The sequence below is a fragment of the Numenius arquata genome, chromosome 7 (genome assembly GCF_964106895.1).
Source record: "Numenius arquata chromosome 7, bNumArq3.hap1.1, whole genome shotgun sequence".
NCBI lineage: Eukaryota > Metazoa > Chordata > Aves > Charadriiformes > Scolopacidae > Numenius > Numenius arquata.
The window spans coordinates 38,838,907-38,862,276 of NC_133582.1; the positions used below are offsets into that span (position 1 = coordinate 38,838,907).

A 23,370-nucleotide genomic window follows, 5' to 3' on the forward strand; every position below is an offset into this window, starting at 1 on the left:
AAGTTGTTGCAAACCCACAAGATATTCTTCTGCCCTCAATAACTTTCCACCTTGTACCAACTTAGGAGGACAACACTCATATGTACTGTACGTGGGGTACGGACAGAGACAGTGGCCATCGGACACACCAGTACAGTACTGGTCGTACAGCAGTCAATATATGAAAAGGCACCTCCTCATCGCTTGTCCTCTGAAGAAGCTCATCTGCCTCTCCAGAAGCACCAGAGCAAGCATTAATGAGGGAAAACAGCTTCACAAAGTAACACTAGGCCAGACTGAGGCACCTGGGGAGGAATAACCCCCTGCACCAGGACAGGTTGGGGGCTGACCTGCTGGAGAGCAGCTCTGAGGAGATAGACCTGGGAGTCCTGGTGGACAACAGGATGACCATGAGCCAACAATGTGCCCTTGTGGCCAAGAAGGCCAATGGCATCCTGGGGTGCATCAGGAAGAGTGTGGCCAGCAGGTGGAGGGAGGTCATCCTCCCCCTCTGCTCTGCCCTGGTGAGGCCCCATCTGGAGCACTTTGTCCAGTTCTGCGCTCCCCAGTTCAAGAAGGTCAGGGCACAGCAGAGAACTACAAAGATGATGAGGGGCCTGGAGCATCTCTCTTAGGAGGAAAGGCTGAGGGACTTGGGGCTTTTTAGTCTGAAGAAGAGAAGACTGAGGGGGGATCTGATCAACGCCTATAAATACTTAAAGGGTGGGTGTGAAGAGGAAGGGGCCAGTCTTTTTACAGTGGTGCCCAGGGACAGGACAAGAGGAAATGGGCACAAACTTGAACATAAGAAGTTCCATCTAAACGTGAGGAGGAACTTCTTCACTTTGAGGGTGGCAGAGCCCTGGAAGAGGCTGCCCAGAGAGGTGGTGGAGTCTCCTTCTCTGGAGACATTCCAAACCCACCTGGACACGTTCCTGTGCAACCTGCTCTGGGTGGACCTGCTTTGGCAGGGGGGTTGGACTAGATGATCTCCAGAGGTCCCTTCCAACCCCATATCATTCTGTGATTCTGTAAAACCCTGCACCCACCCTGCTGCACACTTAAGGGTGAAATGCAACGCTCCTGCCCCAGGTGATGAAGGCTCAGCCACACGTGGGCAGGAGCTACAAGCAAACCTGCAAAGGCAACCTCTGAAAAGTCAACTGATGGAAGGGTCTAGCAAGGACCCCAGAGTGGGCTGAAAACCTGGTCTCACCTGAGGAGGGAGAGGAGGTGGCATGGGGTCCCTGGCCACAGCTGGCAGCGTGATGCTGCAGCCCCCGCAGCAAACCCCGTCTGGCAGGGCTGGGAAAGGCATCCCTTCGCCTGCTGCGGGGAGAGCTTCTCAAACGGAGGTGCTCGCATTTATCTGGTTCACTAGAAATGTCGTGAGGTTTGACTAAATGATGCTTGAAAACACCAAGGGCACCGGGGAGGGGGGTTGTACATGAGGAGAGGAGCCTGGACAGCCTCTACTTACTCACTATAGGAGACAGTCTAGATGGGGAGATGGATTAATCAGGGAATTCTGCTCTTCAGGTCGTTTTTTCCTCCCCAAATCATTTTTAAAATGGCAAACAGTGAAATCTTTCTTCTAGCCGTATTTTCAATTAAAAAAAATAATAATCACATGATACTGAACTTTACCTCCTTAAAAATTCTTTCTTGAAAGCCTTCTCTCAGAAAAAATGGCTGCATCGTTTCTAACTACAGAAACTATGGACGTCACAGTCCTCTGAGATGTGAGCATCCAGTAGCCTTCAGATCACTTTTATTAACAAGCACAATTGGAGATTTTCAGTAAGAAGCGGCAAACAAAAAAACCAAAAACCAAACAGTAAGCCTTACACTACTTTCACATTAAAGGAAATGGTGTTTTTTAATTTTATTTGTATACATTTTCTTCCAAAGGGCAAAACAAAAACAGGAGAACTACTATTAATACCATTTTAAAGCAGAGTTTAAATGAAGTTATCTATAATTGGATAAAGAAATTTGGCTTTTTCAACTGTATGCCTTGAAAATGGTCCAGAAAATCATCTGTGCATTTTACTTCTTGACAGTAATCACTTTCAATATTCTGTAAAGGTACCCAGGAGAAAAGCAGAGACGTTTGGTAGTGAAACAGTAAAACATAATCAGTCTTCAGGAAGACAGTTAAAATTACTGATCTGTGACATCTCACATGTTCCAAGTCAATTAAATATGATTAATGACTACCTGGGCTGATGTGCATGTTGTTCTTTTGGTACATATACAGGGAAAAAAGACTATGGATATTTACTCACCCTCCTCCTTTATATTCATGTACAGATGTGTCCTGGAGTAGGAACATATGTTTGGAAAAATGTTTGAGGATAGGGAAGGAAGTGCGGAAACCCAGGAAACGATAGAGGCTTTGCAAGTTTCCTAAAAATCTGCCAAGCTTTTACCAAGGAAAAGAAAAAAAATTAAAAAAAAAACAAAACAAAACAACCTAGAATCTGGACGATTTTTTTTAATATTCTCTTTCTGATGTGATAACGAGCACCATGGCAGCTAAGGTTGTCCTTACCTGAGCAGGTGGTGGCGGTTGTTGCACAAAGCCCTGGGGGGGCGGCGGTGGCGGCGGCTGCAGCACTTGCTGGGATACTGGTGGACCTGAACCTGTAAAGCTCCCCGGGGGAAGCTGCTGGCTTGGAGAAGCCATAATGTAACCCGTCTGCTGGGCAGGCTGCTGCAGGATGGGCGACGGGTAGACAGGACCAGAAGGCGATTCGGGGTTGTCTCCCGATGATTGACGACTTAAGCTCATCTGGTTAAACTGCGTTGTCATGTCATCTCGCTGCGGGGCAGAAGGCAGTAGAAAATAACGTCGACACGATGTCTGCAGCTGACACACAGATTAGCACAACCAAATAGGTTCAAACCAGAGCATTTTTTTGGGGGTGGGGGGTGGGGTGGGGTGGCGGAGGGGAAGGCATTGCTCGGCTCAAATATGTGCCAAACTTTGTACGGATAGCTACAAAAATGGAGGCAATTAAAATGAAAATCTCTATAAATGATTTGACAAAAGACTTCCAGACTGTGAGGCGAATGGCATCGCTTGGTGTAAAAGCCAGTTATTTTGGCTTTTACCCTGCCCCCCCTCCTTTTATTCCAAAATGCCTAGTGAACTTTCCAGTGTTCAAAAAGAAGACATTTTAAATATAAAGGGCATGAAAATAATGTTATGAATACCTCTTCCCCCAAACACAGAATTCCTCAGCCAAACACATGCTGGTAATTTCACCTGTTTTTCAAAATGTTCCCCAGAGGAATTCAGTAGGATTCAGGTGCACACTTTTTCCTTTTTGGATTGTTTTGAAAATCCAAGGTTGTAAACATAGAGAAGGTAAAAAAAAAAAAAAAAAAAGCTAAACTTTCAGTTGCTATTTCAAAGCTTTTTATTCAGTGTTGGAAAGAAATAAGTAGTTTATTTGACTGGAGTGGGAAAAAAATAAATCTATGGTAGGATGAACGTACCAAATAAAGTCAATGGACCTAAGTTTCATTACGTGTTGGTAATGATACCAGGATTCTGAACAGTATCTGTTCAAGTTTTGCAAAAAGATCCATACTAATCAATGCTCTCAAATTTATACTGTGAGGGCTGAAAATTTAGAAATATGGTTCTATGTATTTTCATTTGTGTCCATATCATAAGAGTTTTAAATACTCAACATTAAAACATAGTGTATACGGCAACAAATCCAGCATAAAACTCCATCATGTGCCAATATGCAGATTATGGTCCTTTCTTTATACCCCCTCACGGACAGGGAATAAGCACTATCAAAATGCTTTTCACTTGAAACATCTACACTATTTTTTAAAAGAAGCATCTTCCATTTTGTTCACATCCCTGTGGTGTTCGCTCTCCAAAACCACCCTGCACAATGTATTTATTGGCAGGAACTTCAAAAAAAGAATAAAAAAAAAATATGCTTCTTCGTGGAAAGCCCTGCCAGAGACTGCAGAGAGACTCACCCTCCCGCTCCCACAGTGGACACCACGGGCCAACATTTTAAACACTCTTGGCACATCTTCAGGTGGTGTAAGAAAGTAATGCTATTAACAGTACCATCAGGCACATTAAGTTGTCTGTTTGAAGTCTTTTCTTTAAAAAGCTAGGGTTTTCATCACCTGACTGGTGAATGACTGCAAACTTATTCTACAAGAAACTCCACTGAGCCTGGAATGCCTCTACATTTGCACGATAGAGACCAAGAGCTTCAAAATCCTGTAGTTTATACAGTATATGTATACTGTAATGTACATTGAAAACACTGATTCAGGTGAAGTTTAACTATTAAATTAGCCACTAAAAATATCAGCCTTACTATGGTTATCACTAGAACAAGCTGAGAAGCCTGCGAGACACTTTTCAAGAGAATTAGCACTGAGGTATGCAACTTCTGTTAAGCACGGAATATTTTTTATTGTCCTTTAAATAGTACCGCTCATCTACCAAGCATTAATAACATTTTTTTAGCTTCAAGGATCCATTCAGCTTTGTTTCCATCTCCTACTGTAACTATGTGACATCTCTACCTTGGGGAAAAAAAAAAATCAGTCATAAAGAAGATTACCAGAGCAAGAGAGAAAAATAACAGAAAAAAAAAATCTTGTAGCGCCTCTTAAAATGTCAGCTTCACTTTACAACAGTATAATCTTAGCCCTGTAAGCACCAAGCCACATTCAGACTCCAGAAGTGCACTCTATTTATTTTTATTATATGTGTCCATTGGTGCTTTGTCATGATGCACAGTGTACCACACCTCCTGCGGCTGGTTCGCTGCTGCTCTGTTTTCCAAGTGCTCTGGTATCATCAGGGAATAAATCCAGGCAGTGGCCTTAGTATACTGATAAAATAATATCAAATAAAACCCAGTGATTTCTAGAGGTCTCTTAGTCTTTATGGACATAAAAGGGGAATAACGCAAATCTGAAATGCCCAAGTTAGCAATTTGAGCTCCCTCGACATAAAGTGGGGAGACAAAAGCTCCCATCAACAGGCATAACAAAACATTTTTCTGGAGCCTCTGTGCTAACCAGGTAAGAGCCCTGCTCCTAATATCATCCTCCGGGTCAGGTAACCAGAATCAGTGGGAACACTTACAAAATGCTTGTCAGTACCAAAAACGTTAAGGCAAAGGGGGATTTAGATGGGGCTCTCACATGCAGTGCTCCCCACAGGCTCTGGGGCATACTCATGCTCACGCACCCAACTTCAAGGAAAGACAAAAAATAAAAAAAAAATCTTTAGTACCACGGAAAACTGCTGCGTTGGAGAGACTGGCAGGAGATGCTGGGGAGGATAAGAAACTGCTGGATATTGGACTGACTGAGAAGATGGCTGCATTGCCTGAACAGGCTGCAAAATAAACACAATGAAAGACAATAAATACAACCTACTTAGATAGTAACAACAACAAACTCTGTTACTGAGAACAAAGATCACAAACACCTCTCTGAAAATGCAGGTGACTCATCGCCAGCACAAATGCAAGAGGTCAGGTACTGAGATTTTTAGTCTTCGCCTTAGCATTATACCAAACAATTCTTTCTTACCGATTTTTCAGCCTATTTTCAGATATTTGGTGGCTGTTAGATTAAATAAAGTCACAGCTACACCTTCTTATCACTGATGTGAGGCAAAGCCAAATTATGATTCTACATTTAATTTACAGAGATAAAATGGAAGAGCAGCACAGTGTAACCGTATATTTGAATTTTGCTGATAATGACTGATTCAACTCCGAGTGTGTCATAGGCAAAGGAATAATGACTTCAAAGCTCTTTTGGCAGAACACAATAGCTAAAAAAAAATTGACAAAGAACAGTCTGCAAATTAACAACAGAGACAGGCCTGTCAGCTTGGAGCAGATGTTTATCTAAGTGAAAGAACAATTTTCTACAGCACTGTTACCTTTGAATAGCTTTACTATTCCTTTGGTTTTAATCTCTCATTTAACTTGAGTCTTACACGGGCTTGGTGCTACCTCCATCTTCTAAGACCAAACCAAGAAATAAGAGCCACAAACACATAAATCCAAGTAAAATCAAAGCAACTTCACTGAACTTCAACATTGTATTTCTGGGTAACCTGGGATGAAACCATGCCAAATTATAAAGCCACACTAGAACCACAGTAGATCTTGGCTGCTCTGGGAGTAAGCAGGATGTAGCATTCTTGCTTGAGTAGTTTCCTCTGGCTGCTCTGCTCTGGGAGAGCAGGCACAGAATCCACAAAATTAAGTTTGAACCAGACCCAAACCCTGCTGCCCATGCTCAGCCACGTCTGGCCGCACGCCATGGGGCCAGAGAGCCAACATACCGTGGCACCGCGCCCAAACCACGCTGCTCTTCCCCTCTTCTGCTGTAACTCCAGAGCTTCTAGCTCAGAGCAAAGTCACGGCAAGAACATGGGGTGCAGGCAGAAGACCCACGGTCTGGGGCTGGGGTGCTCAGAGAGTGGGCTACCCACAGCTCGGGCCTGATATAAGTAGACATGGAAGAGGTTGTAGAGCCCTGTACTGTAGTTGATTGACTCAGCCTCACTGCTGTCGAAAGGGACAGGGAAAGGTCCTTGGCTCTTTGGAGAGAAGTACAGGCTGTACTAGTTTGAGAATGAATGCTTTAGTTTTCACTGACGGGCCATTTTTGCGAAATAAATTTATGTAGACATACACCAACTTGTTTAACAGTCCTTTTCAAAATGAAACCATCCTTTAGGCGGAACTGAAAAAGGAATCTTCCCTCTCTATCAGTTTCCTCCACATTGAAAATACAGCTCATGGGACCCCATTTGTTTCAAAAGAAACGAACATCCTGGTATTTTGTCTAGCTGCATCCTTCCCCCCTACCCTTTGTGTCATCCTTCACATCCCTGAGAGCTGCTTCTCTTTTTTCAGCAGCCACCACACCTACCTGTGTGACAAGGTGACTTGCCATTTGCTGCTGTGGCTGTTGAACCTGTTGAGGCTGCTGGGATGAAGGCTGCTGCTGAGACTGTCCCACCATCTGGCTCCTCATCGTCTGCTGGCCACTGGGAGGATTGTATATTGCCGGTGTCCCATCAGGATTTACAAACGGTTGACCTGAAACAAAACAGCCTGCCTTTGCTGAACACTTTTAAGAATGTGCTGTTTCCCGTATGAAATCATAAAACCTTGCTTTAACTGGTTGCTCTTTAGCTGACCTGCTAAAACAGTGAAGTGCTCATCACTCTCAGTGCCTCATTACAGTATCAGCCATCTGGTTTGGGTTTTTTTCCAGGCAAGGCAGACAGCAGGTATTTGTTTTGGCAGTATGACTTTCCAAGGAATGGGTGGAAGGTTACCATGGCTATAAGATGATTCAGATGCTATGGTTACTTGAAGTCATTCAATGATGAATCAATTAGTACTAAAAGTGAACTCCGGAGGTAGGGAATATTCATGTACATTTTATTGCCAGGCAACAGCAGTCAGCTGTACACAACAACTCCTGACACACTGTGGTTTGTTGGAAAGGAAAAAAAACAAACCCACTCGTGTTACTAATTTATTTACACACTCTAATAACATAGTGCTGTACTTTTGAGACCTGTGCCCTATGTAATTAGAGGAGGCAGCACTGGAAGTTATCAAGGAAGAAACACTTAAGATGTCTTTGAAAATCTGTTTTATATAGGACAAATTATGTCCAAAGTTACTCTAAGATGCTGAACTCTTTTTGCTTCAGATATTCTAGCTGGGGGAAGTAACCTTGCAAAAGCAATGTTTATTTAAAAAAGAAAAATGTTTACCCAAGTCACTGCCTTACAAACAAAAACGAATTGGTATTTTTCTGTAGGGAAAATGTTTTCCATGACCTTTGTTCTCCATCATAATTCATATATCATAACATACCCATCATAGTTCCATCATAAATTCATATATCAAAGGAATTACAGATGTTTCCATGAGAAAAAAAAAAAAAAAAGGATTTTTAGCAATGAAGTGGTAACATTTAAAGTAGGTAACCAAAGTATGAATATCTGAAATAACAAGGGAGCTCTGGAGGAATTTGGTGACTGAGAGCAATAGTGAAATAATGAACTTCTGAGTTGTATACCACAGGCATCCCTACCTGTTCTATCCACTCCTCAGCCTTGCAGTTCCCCCCTTCTTATTGATCATGGTCAGAAACATGAGGAGCACCAGATACAGAAACCTTGCCTTAACTCTCCAAAGCATGAAGACTTTCTGGATGGAACTGCCATATTATAGTGGGCATGTCTCACACTCACAGAGAGAAATGTCATGATTCGAGTGAGTAGAAGAGAAGCACGGGGCAGTTCTGACCACAGGCTGACTTCCTGCTTCTTGCTGTGAACACATTAGTTGACAACGGCATGTGCTCCCCGGATTCAGGAGTCTCAGGCTCCAGAAGTACCTTAGGAGACTGGGGAAGTCAGACCAAGTGAGAGGGATAACAGGCTCCTGAAGCCTGTGCCAGACACTCAAGGGAAGCCGTAAAGAGCACTTCCCATGTCTCAGTGAAGGACGACAGAACTGAAAGAGAAAAGGCCCAGCAATGCTTTTAAAGATGAAAAAACAGACCTTTCATGAAGAAATCTTGAAATAAGAAATGAAAAGGAGAGATCAGATGGTAACAGGGAAGACATTTGTAAGTGATGAACTGTGGCCCTGATAGAAGGGCAAAGATTGCCATGTCATTTCAAGGAGTAAGAATGAAACGTAAATGCTCTTAAATTGGCAGAGGGGTTAAGTCAGAGAACACGTCAAGAGAAATCCTTTAAAGGGTAAAACAGATCGGTGAAGTGGGTGAAACGGAGAGTAAAACAGTGTAGCCAGATAAATGGTCCTTTCCCAAAGCAAGCAAGAAGCTTCTTTATCTGGGGTAGAAGAAGGGTAAAGCAGAGGAGAGGAAAGAAAGGGAACTGCAGCTATGGAAAAGAAAGCGTGGACTGCCAACACAGGAGGAAGAGTGGAGAGCTTTAATCAAGTAGGGAGATACTAGCAGCATCTGCGGATGCCACTGGAGGCTTGCACAGTCAGTGACTATGCAGTGTGAAAGGAAGCAAAGATCTTTAAGGACACGGTGCTATGATCAAAAGAGCAAAAAAGACTGGAAGTAGCCATTCTGCAAGAGGAGAAGAAACAGCTAAAGAATGGTGTTACGTGGAGAAAAGAAAACCTATTCATTACAGGAAACAAAGCTCCTTTTTCCTTTTCTTTAAACTGTCTTCTCTTCATCTATGTTTCTGACAGCATCCATCACTTTGATAGCCGATCACAGCATCCAGCAATCTAAGTCTCCTCCCTACGGAGCTTCTTTTGTAATATTACCCTAATAAGATGCAAAGATTCTGAGCCCGAAGAGTGGCAAATTTGCAGCATTGTATTTTGCTGCATGTTAAAAACACAGTAGATGCTACAGTATAGCCTGATTTCCAGCACAGGTAGCAGCATGAAGCTATAAGCCTGAGACAAGAGTTTCAGCCTTTAGAAGAATCTACTCCCTCCATTTTCTTTATTATGTATGGATTTACAAGGGAGCTACAGAAACAAAACATGCGATTTGAACGAAACACAAAATTGTACGTACACAAAAACACTTGCTCCCTGAATATTAAACATACTAACACACATGGAGCTCTTGATTATGCCTCTGCAGACAATGAAGATGTGCTAGGAGGGAAGACCAGGTACTTTAGTCTAGTGGCAATATTGAAAGGCATTATACCTATGGCAAAGACTCCCTAGGTATCAAGGAAAAATATGAGCTAGCTGCTGCAAATTGCTAAATTGACAAAACAGGTGTAGGAGATGTTCCTCTTGAACAGCTCTTCTGGCTTGCAAGTGTGATGAGCTGCAGCCTCTGTCTTTGCCATGGCCAGGAACCTCTCAGCTGTTGGTGGGCTTGAAGCAGCAGCGATTCCTTTCATTCCTTTCTCTCAGTCCTATCACCTGAATTATGGAGGGACTTCTGCCTAGGTCTGCTGAGTTTTGTATGGGAGTGGACCACATAGCACACAAAACACCTTCTTTCTGTATTGACCAAGAAATTCCAGTGTTACAGACTGAACTATCAACTACCAGAACAACAGAAATAAGTAAATTAATAATGATGGGGTTTGCCTAAAGCCCATCTCCTCTCCCCTGAGTCATTTTTAGAAACGAAGAAAATCTCTACTCATGCTGACAGTATTAGGCACTCATGTCAATAATGTGATAGCTTTTAAAAAAGTACACATAAATAGTGAAGTCATCAGTAACTTGCACAAGTGTGTACTTTTCTAAATCATCTCTCTGCAAAGAACTTACCCTGTTTGAATCTAAACAAACAAGAACTCCCTGATTTTAGATACGCTATCTCTATCACTATCTCTAGTGTCTGTGAAAAGTTTGGTTTAACAGTTTTGTCAAGGCTGTGTTTTTCTCAAATGCTGCAACTTTCAGTTTTTCTTGACAGCATTCTAACTAAAAAAGTATTTTTAGCAGTGGACTCACAAATAAGCTTTATGCATTTGCACCAAAATACTGGAAGACAGGAGTATAATATACATAAAATACTGGTTATAAAGAAAAATCCCCAAATAAAAAGCTCCTGAATGCTCTTATTAAGGACTTTGAAATAATATTTTGGAGTTCAACTCTCAGCTCCCAGAATAACGGAAAATACATTGCTCTGTAGGCTTTGTTATTTTAAAACCCAGCATAACTCAGCTCAGGTTGACAGCACAGCTAGTCATGGTCACTGAAATAGTCCCCATCACTGAAGAAGCATCACAGTCTCAACCTCCCTGAACCTTTGTAATGCTTTCAGTACAATACCGTGGGGAGTAATAGTGTAACATTATCTGGACTTCATCTGGACCACGGAGGTAACAAATTGCCTTGAGCTCTCAACGAGCACTCGAGTTCAAGCTGAGTGGTTTGTGAAGTGTCCACAATGCTTGGGTGACTGCAAATGCCTCATTCAAGCCCCAAAGTGCTGCTACCTACCAGGGCCACGGTGCAGAACTGAAGAGATTACAACCTTCTCTTATCACAAAACTTCCCATTTAAGTACAATTGCTAATCACATCAGGAAATTAACTCTGAAGTGCTAATTCAAATGCAGCCTCTGAGCTGTATGAAGTTCTGCTGCTAAGCACAAACCTTTAAAACCGTGAGCATCATATTTCGGTTGCACCGTATCTCAGCTCGATATGGAAGAGCCTCTGTCCTTAATGAAGCTAATGGGATCTGAGAGGATTCGCAGCCAGGATTTTACAAGATGAGTATCCTGTCTGGGACTGCATGAGTGTGTTTTGCATCACTTCCCACCAGCCGTGCCACAACAGCCTCAGAGAGCCAATCCAGCTTTGCCTGCAGATCTGAAAAAACAACCTGCCAAGAGTCATTTCTACGTGTATTTGCTGCCTGCTTCCTCGTCAGGGGCCTCAAGGATAATATGTCAAGAAACATGAAATTTGCCAATTCCCCAGATGACATTGGAAACACCGAACACTGAAGGGCAGCACCAGGCAGGAGAGCATCATACTGACCTGTGTGTGGGTTGAGAAGAATGCTGCCAGGCGGTATCCCTGCAGCTTCAAGTGGAAGAATGATATAGCTGGTGTTGCTGGGGGCCACCTGGCCGCTCATCCCATTCTCAGGGTAGGACATGCTGCCCGAAGAGCTGGCCGTCACCCCAGGGACGAGAGATGCACTTTGGAGAGGCTGATGTATTCGTGACAGTGATCCTGAGGAGCCAGCGCTGCTGGAAGACTCTGAGCCTAACAGAGAGACAGAATCACAGCAGGGGATTACAAGGGACCCCAGTCCCCACCGGACATGGCGCGTACATGAGGACAGCCTTCACACACTGCCAAGGCAGGCACCAGTCCACGCACGGCTGGCAGCGCTGGGGTTTTCATTCCCTACTGAGCTCAGTATCCAGGGGTATTTCTACAATTCAAAAGACCACTTTCCTCCCACAACATCAGCTTCCTCCAGCCAGTAAGTAACTTTATCAAACAGAACACAAAACGCTCAGCATGTATTTATAATAAGTAGTCATTTAGAAGGTATAAAAACTAAACATTGTAAGTGAAAAAGAAACAAAAACCCCACACAACACACAAAACCACCAAACATTTTCTGTAAGGAAAAAAACCCCCAGCAACAGAGTTGTCAGTCGAGTATGAAAGTAGCTGTGTCATACGTGTATTAACTTAAAGCTACCCAAGACTTGTGCCACTTCAGTTTGTCAGCACCCAGCCTATTAAAATTGATCAATCAAAATAAATCAAATGTGCTAAAACACATTTGCACCTGGAAAGACAGGGAGACACATTATTTTAAAACCCAAATATCATTTCCAAACTTCAGCGATTTTACTTAATTAGATTTCAGTTGGCTTCACATAAAAAGGACAAGAATCTCCGAGAGCGTAAGGCTCAGATGATAGCTTCCTTAAAGCAGGATGTGAAGGCAAATACAAGGGAGATGCAAAAGCAAATCTCTGTATGGATGCTTCCTCCCAAAAGTATATTGTAATTGCAAGTTCTTTTATTTCACTTCTCTGCACTGTCTAAGCATCTTACATTAATTACTCACCTTCTTAGTGCCTTCTCCTGCAGGACTTTATACACTATATACACTTTATACGCTAAAAGAAAAGACAGAACTTGGACGTCTCTTTTAGCAAACTTTCTCAGAAGGCAAATTACTTCCCTTCCTATTTGGGACACTGCAGGAGAACCCTGCAGTAGAATGCTTAGAGCCTCGATTTGTTTTCAGCCAAATCCATATCAGAATTTTTTTATTTCCTCATAATTAGAGCAAAACAGGTTTCCTCTGAAAAAATCACACCAGCATCCTGCAGAGGGTCCTTCCACAGATTGCTGTGTAAAACACATCTTTATCCATCTTCTTCAAACCTATTATTCATATGGCAGCTGCTAGAAAGACAGGCCTCTTTATGAGCTGTGCACTATTTGCCATAAGCAGGACCCTAAATCTGCTTCTCCAGGAATCAAGAACGCAGAGATTTCAAAAGAAACTTTTGATTTCTAGAAATACACTTCAAAGTTGTATTAGCTGCTATATTTTTTTCCCTCCTTGTAGTCTGAGGCTGGAAATTTAGAAAGATTATTCCTGCAGGGACAGTTTTATTTGTTGGATCATTTCAGCGGTTCTACAAATTGCACAGGTATTCCTGGAGGTCATCTTCATCAAGCTGCAAGCGGTATTTGTCATCTTCCTCGCAAATGTAAATGCAACTGCTGGAGTTTAATCTTCCTTTTACAGCAGCCAGCAGGTCCTTTCCCGCATTGCCCTGCCTCTTCTACATGTTCTTCATGTTGCTTCTTTGCGTTCTTGCTTTACTTTCTCCTCTTCTCCATCACCTATTGAATTCAACGGGTTAGAAAGCCATCTGGAGATGCCGGAGTGGTGATGAGATTTTATAAACCTCCCATTATTTCTAAGCGTGTAAGTAGTATCAAGCCTGAGTTCAGACTTCTCTCTCCCCATTTTATGCTATTCTGAAGAAAAGTCGTTAGCCTAAAAGAAGACTGCGGCTCTGACATTCAATCGTTTTTCCCTTTTCCCCCTTCCAGTTGTTTTTACGGCAGAATCACAGATTGATCTTTACCAGCTCCTGAATGTTAAAAGCCAAAGGACTGCAATGAATTCAGATGTACCCAGTCAAATGGTAGGAAAAAGCAGTGGAAAAAACCTCCAGAGCTATCGCCCCACGTTGGCCAAGATGAAACATCTGCTTTAAAAGATCCAAGATCTGCTCTCCTATGGCAGTAGGACAAGGTGGTGATTTTGAAAAAACACAAATAAGACATCAAACCATTTTAGCGATTTTCTGAATATTAAAAAAAAAAAAAAAATCCTAGACATTACGACTTAACCAATTTTCCCCCCATTATCCTGTATAAGAATGATTTTTTAAATTCTTTTTCCATCACTACAACTTATTTCCTATCATTTTAAGTCTAGACACATTAAGCCAAGAAAATTCTAACACTAATGTTTAGAAATTGACACCAATTAATCCTGTCTTTGTAGCTCCGATTAGCTGTTTTCACGGTGTCTAAATCTGGAATAAGAAATCACCACATAATGAATTCAGCACTCTAGCAAGTGAAAAAAAAAAAAAAAGACTATCTGACTTTATTCAGATTCACTTTAAGACATGTCTTGCTAAAGACTTCTGAAAGGAACTTTGACTAAATGAGATTTTTGCCCCCATTACACAATCCAACCTCTTTTTTTGCAGTATGTAATGATGGCTACTTCTTCTAGATTCTTCTATAATTTTCTTGCTGCTTCACAGTTGACATAATAATAACCTTCATATTCTTACGACTTTCCATTAATGTATTTTTTAAGTATTCTGAGAGATACAGCAGTTCAAAGAGTGGTAAAAGAAAGGGACAGAAAAATCACCACAAACTCTTGAGAGCTTAGAGGGTTTGCAGAGGGAGAGCACGGAGGTACCATTAATTTTCCAATATTCTGAGCATTAGTGGGCAATGCCACATGTGTTGCTCTATTTATTTTGGGTCAGCATTCCGTATCTGATGACTTTGAACATCTCCGTTCATCCCACCTTCCAAGCCTGAGGTAAATTTTTCCTTTCTTAACAAGTGGACTCTCAAGAGCTACCCATTACTTGCTTCAGATGGTCAATTTTTTCAGAACAGTAGAGAGCTGGTCACCTCGGGAAGCATTTTTGTCATGGATATAGTTTCTTGCTTTAGGAATATTTATTTGTTACTTGTGTAAGTCACTTACATTTCTGTATATTACAATATATTTAGGTTGCCTTTTTTTAATTATAATGGTATGTGCTCATTTGAAAATGATTATTTCTCTGCAAGATGCACCTCTAAAAATAAGACTGATGTCTCAGCACAGTTGGTTGGTGGGAAGAGTACGACTGGAAGCAGTTGGCTTGTGATTTATTACCCATGTATCAACATTTCTACAGTTTCTCTTGGACTCATGAGAACCATCAGGCTAATGCCAGATTAAAGGAAATTGTAAAGAAGCAGAAATCCAGTTCCAAAACTTTCAGGACATTTTATTTAAAAGAAGAATAAATTAAAAAAGGGTTAACATATTGAAATGCCTGCAAGCATAATTGTCTTTCCCCAACAGGAGCAGCAATGAACGCCTAAGAGGAGAGATTAGACTGTGGCTCCGATTACTTGGAGCCCTGTCAAGGAAGTCAATGATCCCTACAGATGTGTATCAACACAGCTGATACCCCAATGCAGCCAGTGTTTTGTAAATGGGGGGGAGAAAGAAACACACTTCAACAGATGTGTATTCCACTGAATGGAAAATGCATTAAGAGAAGCTAATGATGCAATAGTTACATCTTTTAAGTCTTCCAACAATTACTTAAATAGATATGTAGATACACAGAGGACATCTCTTTGAAACATATCTTTTCTTCCCTCCTAAAAATGTATATAAAAACCTGCAGTAATGTGTCAGTGAAAATAACGTGGTAGTCAATGAACTAGATGTTCTCCTCACGGGTGTGTTAAAGACTGAATGGGTACATCTTTGATGCCTACAGGGACATCTATTTTACTCACCACTCTACAACCCTGGAAAGTCCTCTATATTACTGGAAATCTAAACTAACCTACATTTTGTATGATTTCCTCAGTTGTATGAATGCCACCTGATTGCAATTTGTTAAATTATCAACTCCCCACTCAATGTTGAATTATAGCTTAACATCTCCCTCTACATCTACTAGGCTTCACAATAACAGAGAAGATGATTTTATTTGCAATATACAACCTGTGCTTTCCGGTGGGTTTCTGAACGCTCAACAGGTGCATGAAAATAACCATAAAAACCAGTAAGATAACTATGTAATGGGTTTCAAACAGCCCCTTTTGTGAAGTTTGCAAGAATGAAGTAACGTAAATCCTTTGCTAAGCTCCAGTTCCCATGCAGCTGAATGCAATTTAGGTCTAAGACTAACTGACACTACTGGACTCTACCACAGAAAACAGCACATTCTTTGATCTCTCTTTCCCTAAGAGGAGGCTAAATTATTTCTGTGCTTCAGTTTCTGTTTCAATGCCATGTACCATTAATTACTGATTTATCAGAAGTTAAGGTTAAGGGCAGAACATTTAATTTTGGCGACAATACTAAAAATGATCCAGAAAGGCTATAATGCTAATATTGCATCACTGTATATATTCTCAAAGGCAGCTGTGAGCCACCTGTTAAAATCCAGGAAGTTTTGATATTCCCACGAACATGGGAATAATAATCCTGTAATATTAATATTGGAATTATTAATACTAATATTCCAAGAAAAGCATTGGCCACACTTCTGGATGACCATCAAATATGTAGAATAATTTTCACATTTAAAACGGCCACAAACATTTTTCATCATTTAGCCAATGAAAAACATTTTGACGAACTTTAGACTAATTTCATACATACTACATGCAAGACAAAAAAGTTTTAAATTTATTCCTGTGAATCATACGGCACTTCAGAGAACAGACTAGTACTTTCTGCAGAGGAGAACTGGGACAGAATTGGTGCCTACCAGGCTCTGCCACACTACCAGGGCAGTGTGCCTAATGCTTGTAGCTACTACCTGAATCCTATCAAAATAGGATTACAGAGGTGTAAAGACAACAGAAAATAAACAAAATCCCCCCCTAAAAAAAATATGATAAAGCTTTAAATGTGTACTGAGCTACGGGACACCCAGCGCAGCCTATGACTAGAATACAGAGTAATGAAGATCTAATGCAAAACATGCCCAATGAAGAGTCACTTGGTACCTAATGTACCTTAGAAAACACACGCAAATAGCACGTGAGGGCTCTGACAGCTGTATGAATGCACTCAGCATTTTGTGGTGAAGGAAGAATACTTTATCAAGGCACATCTCCCATGATTTTTTGAACAGTTGTTCCTTTCTGCTTTAATGCCATTCAATAATATCTTAGAGAGAAGGACAGAAATAGCGATTCAGATATTATTTCCTATGCCTTTCCTCGGGCTGACTGACAGATTGACTTTGTGTCTTGGCTTTGAAGGTGTAAGTTTGTTTTGACATCCAGCCTTGCTCTTTTTCCCCACCTCTTCCTTTTATTTTGTTTCTTTTTTTTTTTTTTCCACTCTCTGTGCCTCAACTAGCTTTCCAATTTAAAGTCTTTGCTTAAAAAAAGTCAAAGCACTTACAATATACAATTGCTTTGCAAAGAGCATGGAATTTTAATATCGGTGATGTTTTAAAAATGTATTGTAAGAGCCTTTATTTGAAAGCAATTTTGGGTTTGGTGCATACGGAATACAGATGCATTTACAAGTATTGGCATGCTTCAGAGATCTCTCCTTTAATACGTTTTCACCCTCTAGTATGCTTGATTTTAACACTAAAAATGTTACTTAAAAGTATTACTCTCTTGCAATTAGATGTCTCAACCCTCCAAACTGGATTTCCCTGACACCATTTTAAATGTTCTCTACCTCTGCAATACAATGCTGCAGAGAAACACATTTAACTGCACTCTATTGAAGGTGAATGATACGAAAAAGTGTACCAGGAACCTGTGCCTCCTCCCTAATTCATGGATATCAAATTGAATTCTGATGCAATGGAAAGGTTTGTCGGAGGCAAAGAAATCTGGAGGTAAAAACATGGTCTAATGCATACTTCAGGCCCCACTGTATAGTCTGTTCAGCCTTTATACAAATGAAAAATACACGAGAGTGTAGCTTCAAAACTACATACACGCTGGTTTTGCTATGTTGCATATGCTCATGCTCAGGAACAAGCCAGAGGTAAGCAACTACACTGTGCTAATTTTCAAAGTCAAATTCATGTCTTAATTCCATAGGATTTCACGTGTGTAAAGAAAAAGTGAAACTGAAAGAGAATCTTATCTTAAGAAAGGATCCTTATGGGTCCTTTCCATCTTGAGATATTCTATAAATCTATGCATTTTATCATAATACACCAAATATTTGTCATATTCCAATATATATCCAATATTTTGGATATTCCAAAAGCTTGCAGCAGCTTTATGACCAGCAGGGTTTGAAAGAGGGGCTTTCTAACCAGCTGGGTTCCTTTACAGCTGTGAAATATAATAAAATTTTAAACTACGTTCAAGATCTGGAGGTCCGGAATGTAGCTACCCACTCAAAGGTTTTCTCAATTTATTCTGAAAACGCCATTCCCCAGTATCCTGAATCACAGCAAAGGCTACCATACAATTTTGGGAACAGGAGTGAAATCTGACTGACCCAGGTTTGATAAACTGGGTTTAAATCAAGTATTGTCCATAAAACACTCTCAAGCTGAAAGAGCACTAAGTGCTAAGTATTGATTACCACTTGTCCTGTACTATATTTATCAAATGAACTAAACTGATGGAATCATCTGATGAGCTCATTATTTATTACGCACTTTTACACAAAAATGTAATAGAGTAGCTTAATGGCACGGCTTGAAATTACTTAGACCCAGACCCTGTGACTCACCCATATGTTAATGTACTTGGGAAGTTAATGCAAATAAATGCAGAATTCCCACCAGGCTCGTGGTCTCCTTAAATGGTGCTTTCATTTAATGGGAACTTAAACAAGAAAACAGAGAGATTTTGAGACCTCTGTGAATCCAGAGCTTCTGCCTGCTTCCACCACAGCACACTGCTTCACCTCCCAGCAGCACAGGAGAGGCTGTACTCCAAGACACAGACGGTCTGCATTGTAGCAACAACAACTACAAAATGTTCTTGGACTTCTCATCAGATATGTGGCATTTAAATCCTCATGATTCGAAAAGATTAAGATTAACAAAAGGGTAAAATCTATGCTATGTCTGAAAGGAGTACTACCTTTTTCAGGCTATGAGTGCAGATACTCAAATAGGACGTGCACATACTCTAGTCCAGGAACGCCTACCTGTGATTTGCAAACCTCAGGCACCAGGTTTTCTTCTTGATCCCGAAAAACTCAATACCACGTACCCAGATACAAGCACACATCAATGGATGTACACATCTGCTATGCACGGGAAATACAACCGTAACTCACAACCTTGGACTAGATGATCTCTGAAGGTCCCTTCCAACCCAAACCATTCTGTGATACGTCATACTCAGGCAAGTACCAGTACAGCCATTTACCACCGCACAATAAGAAGTACTGTGAACCCAATACAGTACTAGCTACCTGTTTTAGACAGTTTGCCGGTACTTCTGTTACTTGATGAGCTATCTCCTCTCGTCAGGACGGTTATCCCACCAAAACTGGCCGTCTTTGTTATGGCTGGCTTCAAATTCCGATTTGAGCTGTCCGAGTCTGTGCTGCTCCATGGCCTCTGGTGGTCTGTCCACTTCAATTCATTCTCCGTACTACTCTGTCGACTGCCAGATGCCTTCCCCGTGCTGTCTCTGTTACCCCTACGGACATCAGGAAAAACAAAGGTTTATACACAAACAAAACCATGTCAGGGCAGAGTCTATCTTTAGGTACCCTGCAGCAAGCCTAATAGAGAAAAAAGAAACACTCTGCATTTACTAAAGCATGCCTGAAACGGGGGATATGACCCCCATACTCATCTGCCTTCAGCAAATAAACAGTGCTATACCCTTTTACATGCACAGCACTTACCACTGCTCCCCTTCCGCATATATCCTAAGAGCACTTCACTAGATGGGGCTGACGCAGCAATATTAACCACAGAATCACAGAATGGTTAGAGTTGGAAGGGACCTTAGAGATCATCGAGTTCCAACCCCCCTGCAGGGGACACCTCCCATCAGACCTGGTTGCTCAAAGCCCCATCCAGCCTGGCCTTAAACACTTCCAGGGATGGGGCAGCCACAGCTTCTCTGGGCAACCTGTTCCAGTGCCTCACCACCCTCACAGTAAAAAATTTCTTCCTTATATCTAATCTAAATCTCTCCTCTTCCAATTTAAAACCATTACCCCTTGTCCTGTCACTACACTTCCTGACAAAGAGTCCCTCTCCGGCTCTCCTGTAGGCTCCCTTCAGATATTGGAAGGCTGCTATGAGGTCTCCCCAGAGCCTTCTCTTCTCCAGGCTGAACAACCCCAACTCTCTCAGCCTGTCTTCATAGCAGAGGTGCTCCATCCCTCTGATCATCTTCGTGGCCCTCTGCTGGACCCGTTCCAACAGGTCCATGTCCTTCCTGTGTTGAGGACTCCAAAGCTGGACACAGTACTCCATGTGGGGTCTCATGAGCGCAGAGTAGAGGGGTAAAGGCAGCACTGACATAGTATTTCTGTTGCCTGTTGACTGGTCTCTTCCATCAGCAGACCCCTTGCTACTTCTCCCTTTGCTATCCATCACCTGTAATGGTTTTCTCACTAACTTCACCTGCTCTCTACCTTTGTCATCATATTCATCCTTCTTATTTCTATTGCACCTTTTCTCCACTCATCATCTGCTCTGTAAAGGCATCCAAAGCCTTCCCGTAAACGTGCGTCCTCCCACTGGGACCCCAAACTCTTCAGCGCTAACGCTCCACTTACAGACCCAACAGTTACAGGGGTTTTTCCCCCTCCTCCTCTGCTACAGCAATTAAAAAGAAAAATATCTGAGTAGAAACTGCCTGCCCTTGAACAGCTGCAGGCACCCAGGGTACTGTGACTAACAACACAGTAAGCTGTGAGCAGAATTTGGAGGAGAATTTGGCCTATTTATGGTGAACCGCTCACAATGTGCGGCTGAAATGACAAAACCAGCATGCCTGCCACAGCTTAGCACACCACAACCCTCATCCCTAATAACACCGGCTTTGAAGGCTTTTAGAAGACGTTTTCCACCCTTCTGTTTTATTTGACAGCATAATACCTTGTAGGCTCAAAGCTCTTTCTACAAATCAAAAGGGTGGGACTGTATCTATTTTTTTTTTTTTGGCCCCTTCCCCTTGTGAACATGGCTCCTGCTTTTTATCTGGAGAACCTGCTGAGCTGCGTCGCTTGGGACGTGAAGGAGCAGCGTGTCAAAGACGGGATCAGGCTGGTGCGTTCCTTGACTGTGATCAGAGCCTCTCACAGATAAGCTCAGCAGTATTAACCTGTTGACTTTTGCTAGACCCAGGCATTGGGAAAGCATGAAGAGAAACAGCACAGCAGCAACAACAGAAAAAAAAAAAAAAAGGAAAAATATTTTAAAAAGAAATTGTCCTTAAGATTTAACTGGAAAGCAAAAAACCCAAAGTGTATTATTTACAGACTCTTTTTGCACTCTTGTACTTAGAAATTAACAATTATTATATTATATTATATATTATATATTATATTATATTACATTATATTATTAGTAAAAAAGGAGAGAACCAGAATGCGTTTGTATCCCAGTTATCTGTGGGTTTGGGTTACAGAAAATTCCTTTTTATTCCCCAAACCTGTAGAGATATTAGTTATTAAGAGTGTCTGTGTGTAAGATGCCTCCTCACTCCTGCATGCCCAATCCAAGACTCTCGGATCATCAAGACCAACCCAAAGCACGGAGAAAAGATTTTCTGCCTGTGCCCATGGGATGCAGCTCCAGATGCTCCAGCACTGCTCCTTATCTGGTGCAGTCTCACCAGCTCCTCCGTGGCTGCTGCGCTGACATGCACAGTCAGCAGCCATACGTCAAATAATCCCGCAGCCTTTTCTCCTCATCATGAAAAATCACGTTAAAATAGATGCTGTAGGTTTGAAGTGACACAACCTATCACCGCTGCATGCACAAACGCCGATGCATACAGACATCTAGCGATCACCTAACTTCTGCCTGGCTATCCACACGCCTTACTGGATGAAGGACGTGCTTCTGAAAGCATCCATTGCTTCTGCCTGCTCTGCTTAAGATTTGTGGCAGGTGATTGACTTCAAAAGCAGCTTGGCATGCTCAGCTCTGGTTGATTTGAACCCAACCTGTGGGAGCCCACGGTGTGGGAAGAGAGTCTTTCCAAGCCTCTCAGAGTAACAGCGACCACCAGGTTGGCTCTTCCACTGATGCAGCGTGCCAAATTCTCCATGGAAATATGGACTGATTCCTGCTGATTTCCCGTGGCTTGGAATGAGATCTGGGATACATGATACACCTGAATGTTCTCTGGGCAGAAGGAATTGAGCTTGGAAGACAAAGTTCACAGAGAAAAAAGTTTCAAAACATTGCTGCTTTAGATAAGGGAACTTCAATCAGCTTCACCTCATTGTACTTTTACTTCGGCTTTTAATAAACCAATGAAAGGAAAAAAAGGTCAGTCTGGGCACTAGTCTGAAACGTGCCTGTCATATACACTAGAGAAAAACAAACTTCCACCGGTCACAGTCATCCCTAAATTGTGGCAGTCCAAGCAGCCAGGCAGCTGGAAAAATCTCATATGGTTCCTGAGCCAACGATCCAAAGGAAAGGGTCCCACTGTGACCTCCCCATTCAGAGCGTGGCAAGAGCAGTGTAAGAACTCTGTTCTCCATGCTCCTTTCCAACCAGAAAAATTACATACCCACACCCGTCAAGGTGTCCCTCGCTGAGGACACAGATAGGATCGTGAATGAGAGTTACTGGGAAACAAACATTAAATAAAGTCATACAAACCTAAACAGCTGTCTTTTCTTATGGGTGTCATTGCATATACTATTGTCTTCCAACAGCCTACTGGAAAATGAAAAGAAAGATTATGGTAACAGACATGGTAATTCAAATTTATCTGATCTGTAAAGCTGTATTTGATTTCTAGAAACATCTTCCAACTTGCACTAGATTCATAGTTTAAAAAAACCCAAGGCTAAAATTTCGCCCCCTCCCTCTCCCATAACCATGCACAGTCAGCTGAACATAAGAAATTTTCAGCCAGGGAGGCTGAAAGCCATTTAACATTTCCTGTTACCAAGCAAGGTAATCCTCAGAAGCCAAGGAACCATATATCTAAATCCAAAAGAAAATTCACAAAAATATCACCTAATAAGAACACAAAATATGCAAGCCAGCAAAATACTGCATATATAATTTTAAACACTTGCTAAGTCGCTTGGAAATCTCTGCAGCTCAGAGAAATGCTTCAGGTTTAGGCAAAGCACTTAAACACATACCTAACTTTCAACACAGCAAATTAACAAGATCGCTCGTGTGCACGAAGGTAAGTACGAGTTGAAGTGCTTCACCTGATCAAATGCTGTAAGGCATGAAGCAAGAAAAAAGAAGTGTTCTGAGGAAGGCAGGCAGCTGAAGTCTTTCTCCTGACAACAACAGCGCAGGCAGTAACAGAATCCCAACTTCCAACCTGGCCTTTTACTGGTCCCCCACCTGGGTTTGCATCCTCACACCAGGAAAGCTGGTCAGCCATCTCAAACAAAG

General features: G+C 41.9%; 1 protein-coding gene across 2 annotated transcripts in view; it reads right to left on the reverse strand.

The window, feature by feature from the left end:
• The window catches only part of ARPP21 (cAMP regulated phosphoprotein 21), a 213,669-nt gene that overhangs the window by 47,392 nt on the left and 142,907 nt on the right, over positions 1-23,370 (reverse strand). The window contains exons 14-19 of one of the 2 annotated variants that reach the window (XM_074150269.1): positions 22,612-22,671; positions 19,224-19,453; positions 11,540-11,770; positions 6,931-7,100; positions 5,270-5,374; positions 2,534-2,803 (exon numbers count right to left, since the gene is read on the reverse strand). In XM_074150269.1, coding sequence (XP_074006370.1) covers positions 2,534-2,803; positions 5,270-5,374; positions 6,931-7,100; positions 11,540-11,770; positions 19,224-19,453; positions 22,612-22,671 — 1,066 coding nt within the window. Of the gene's footprint in view, positions 1-2,533; positions 2,804-5,269; positions 5,375-6,930; positions 7,101-11,539; positions 11,771-19,220; positions 19,454-22,611; positions 22,672-23,370 lie in introns of both variants that reach the window. The other variant, XM_074150270.1, reaches the window with a different exon arrangement.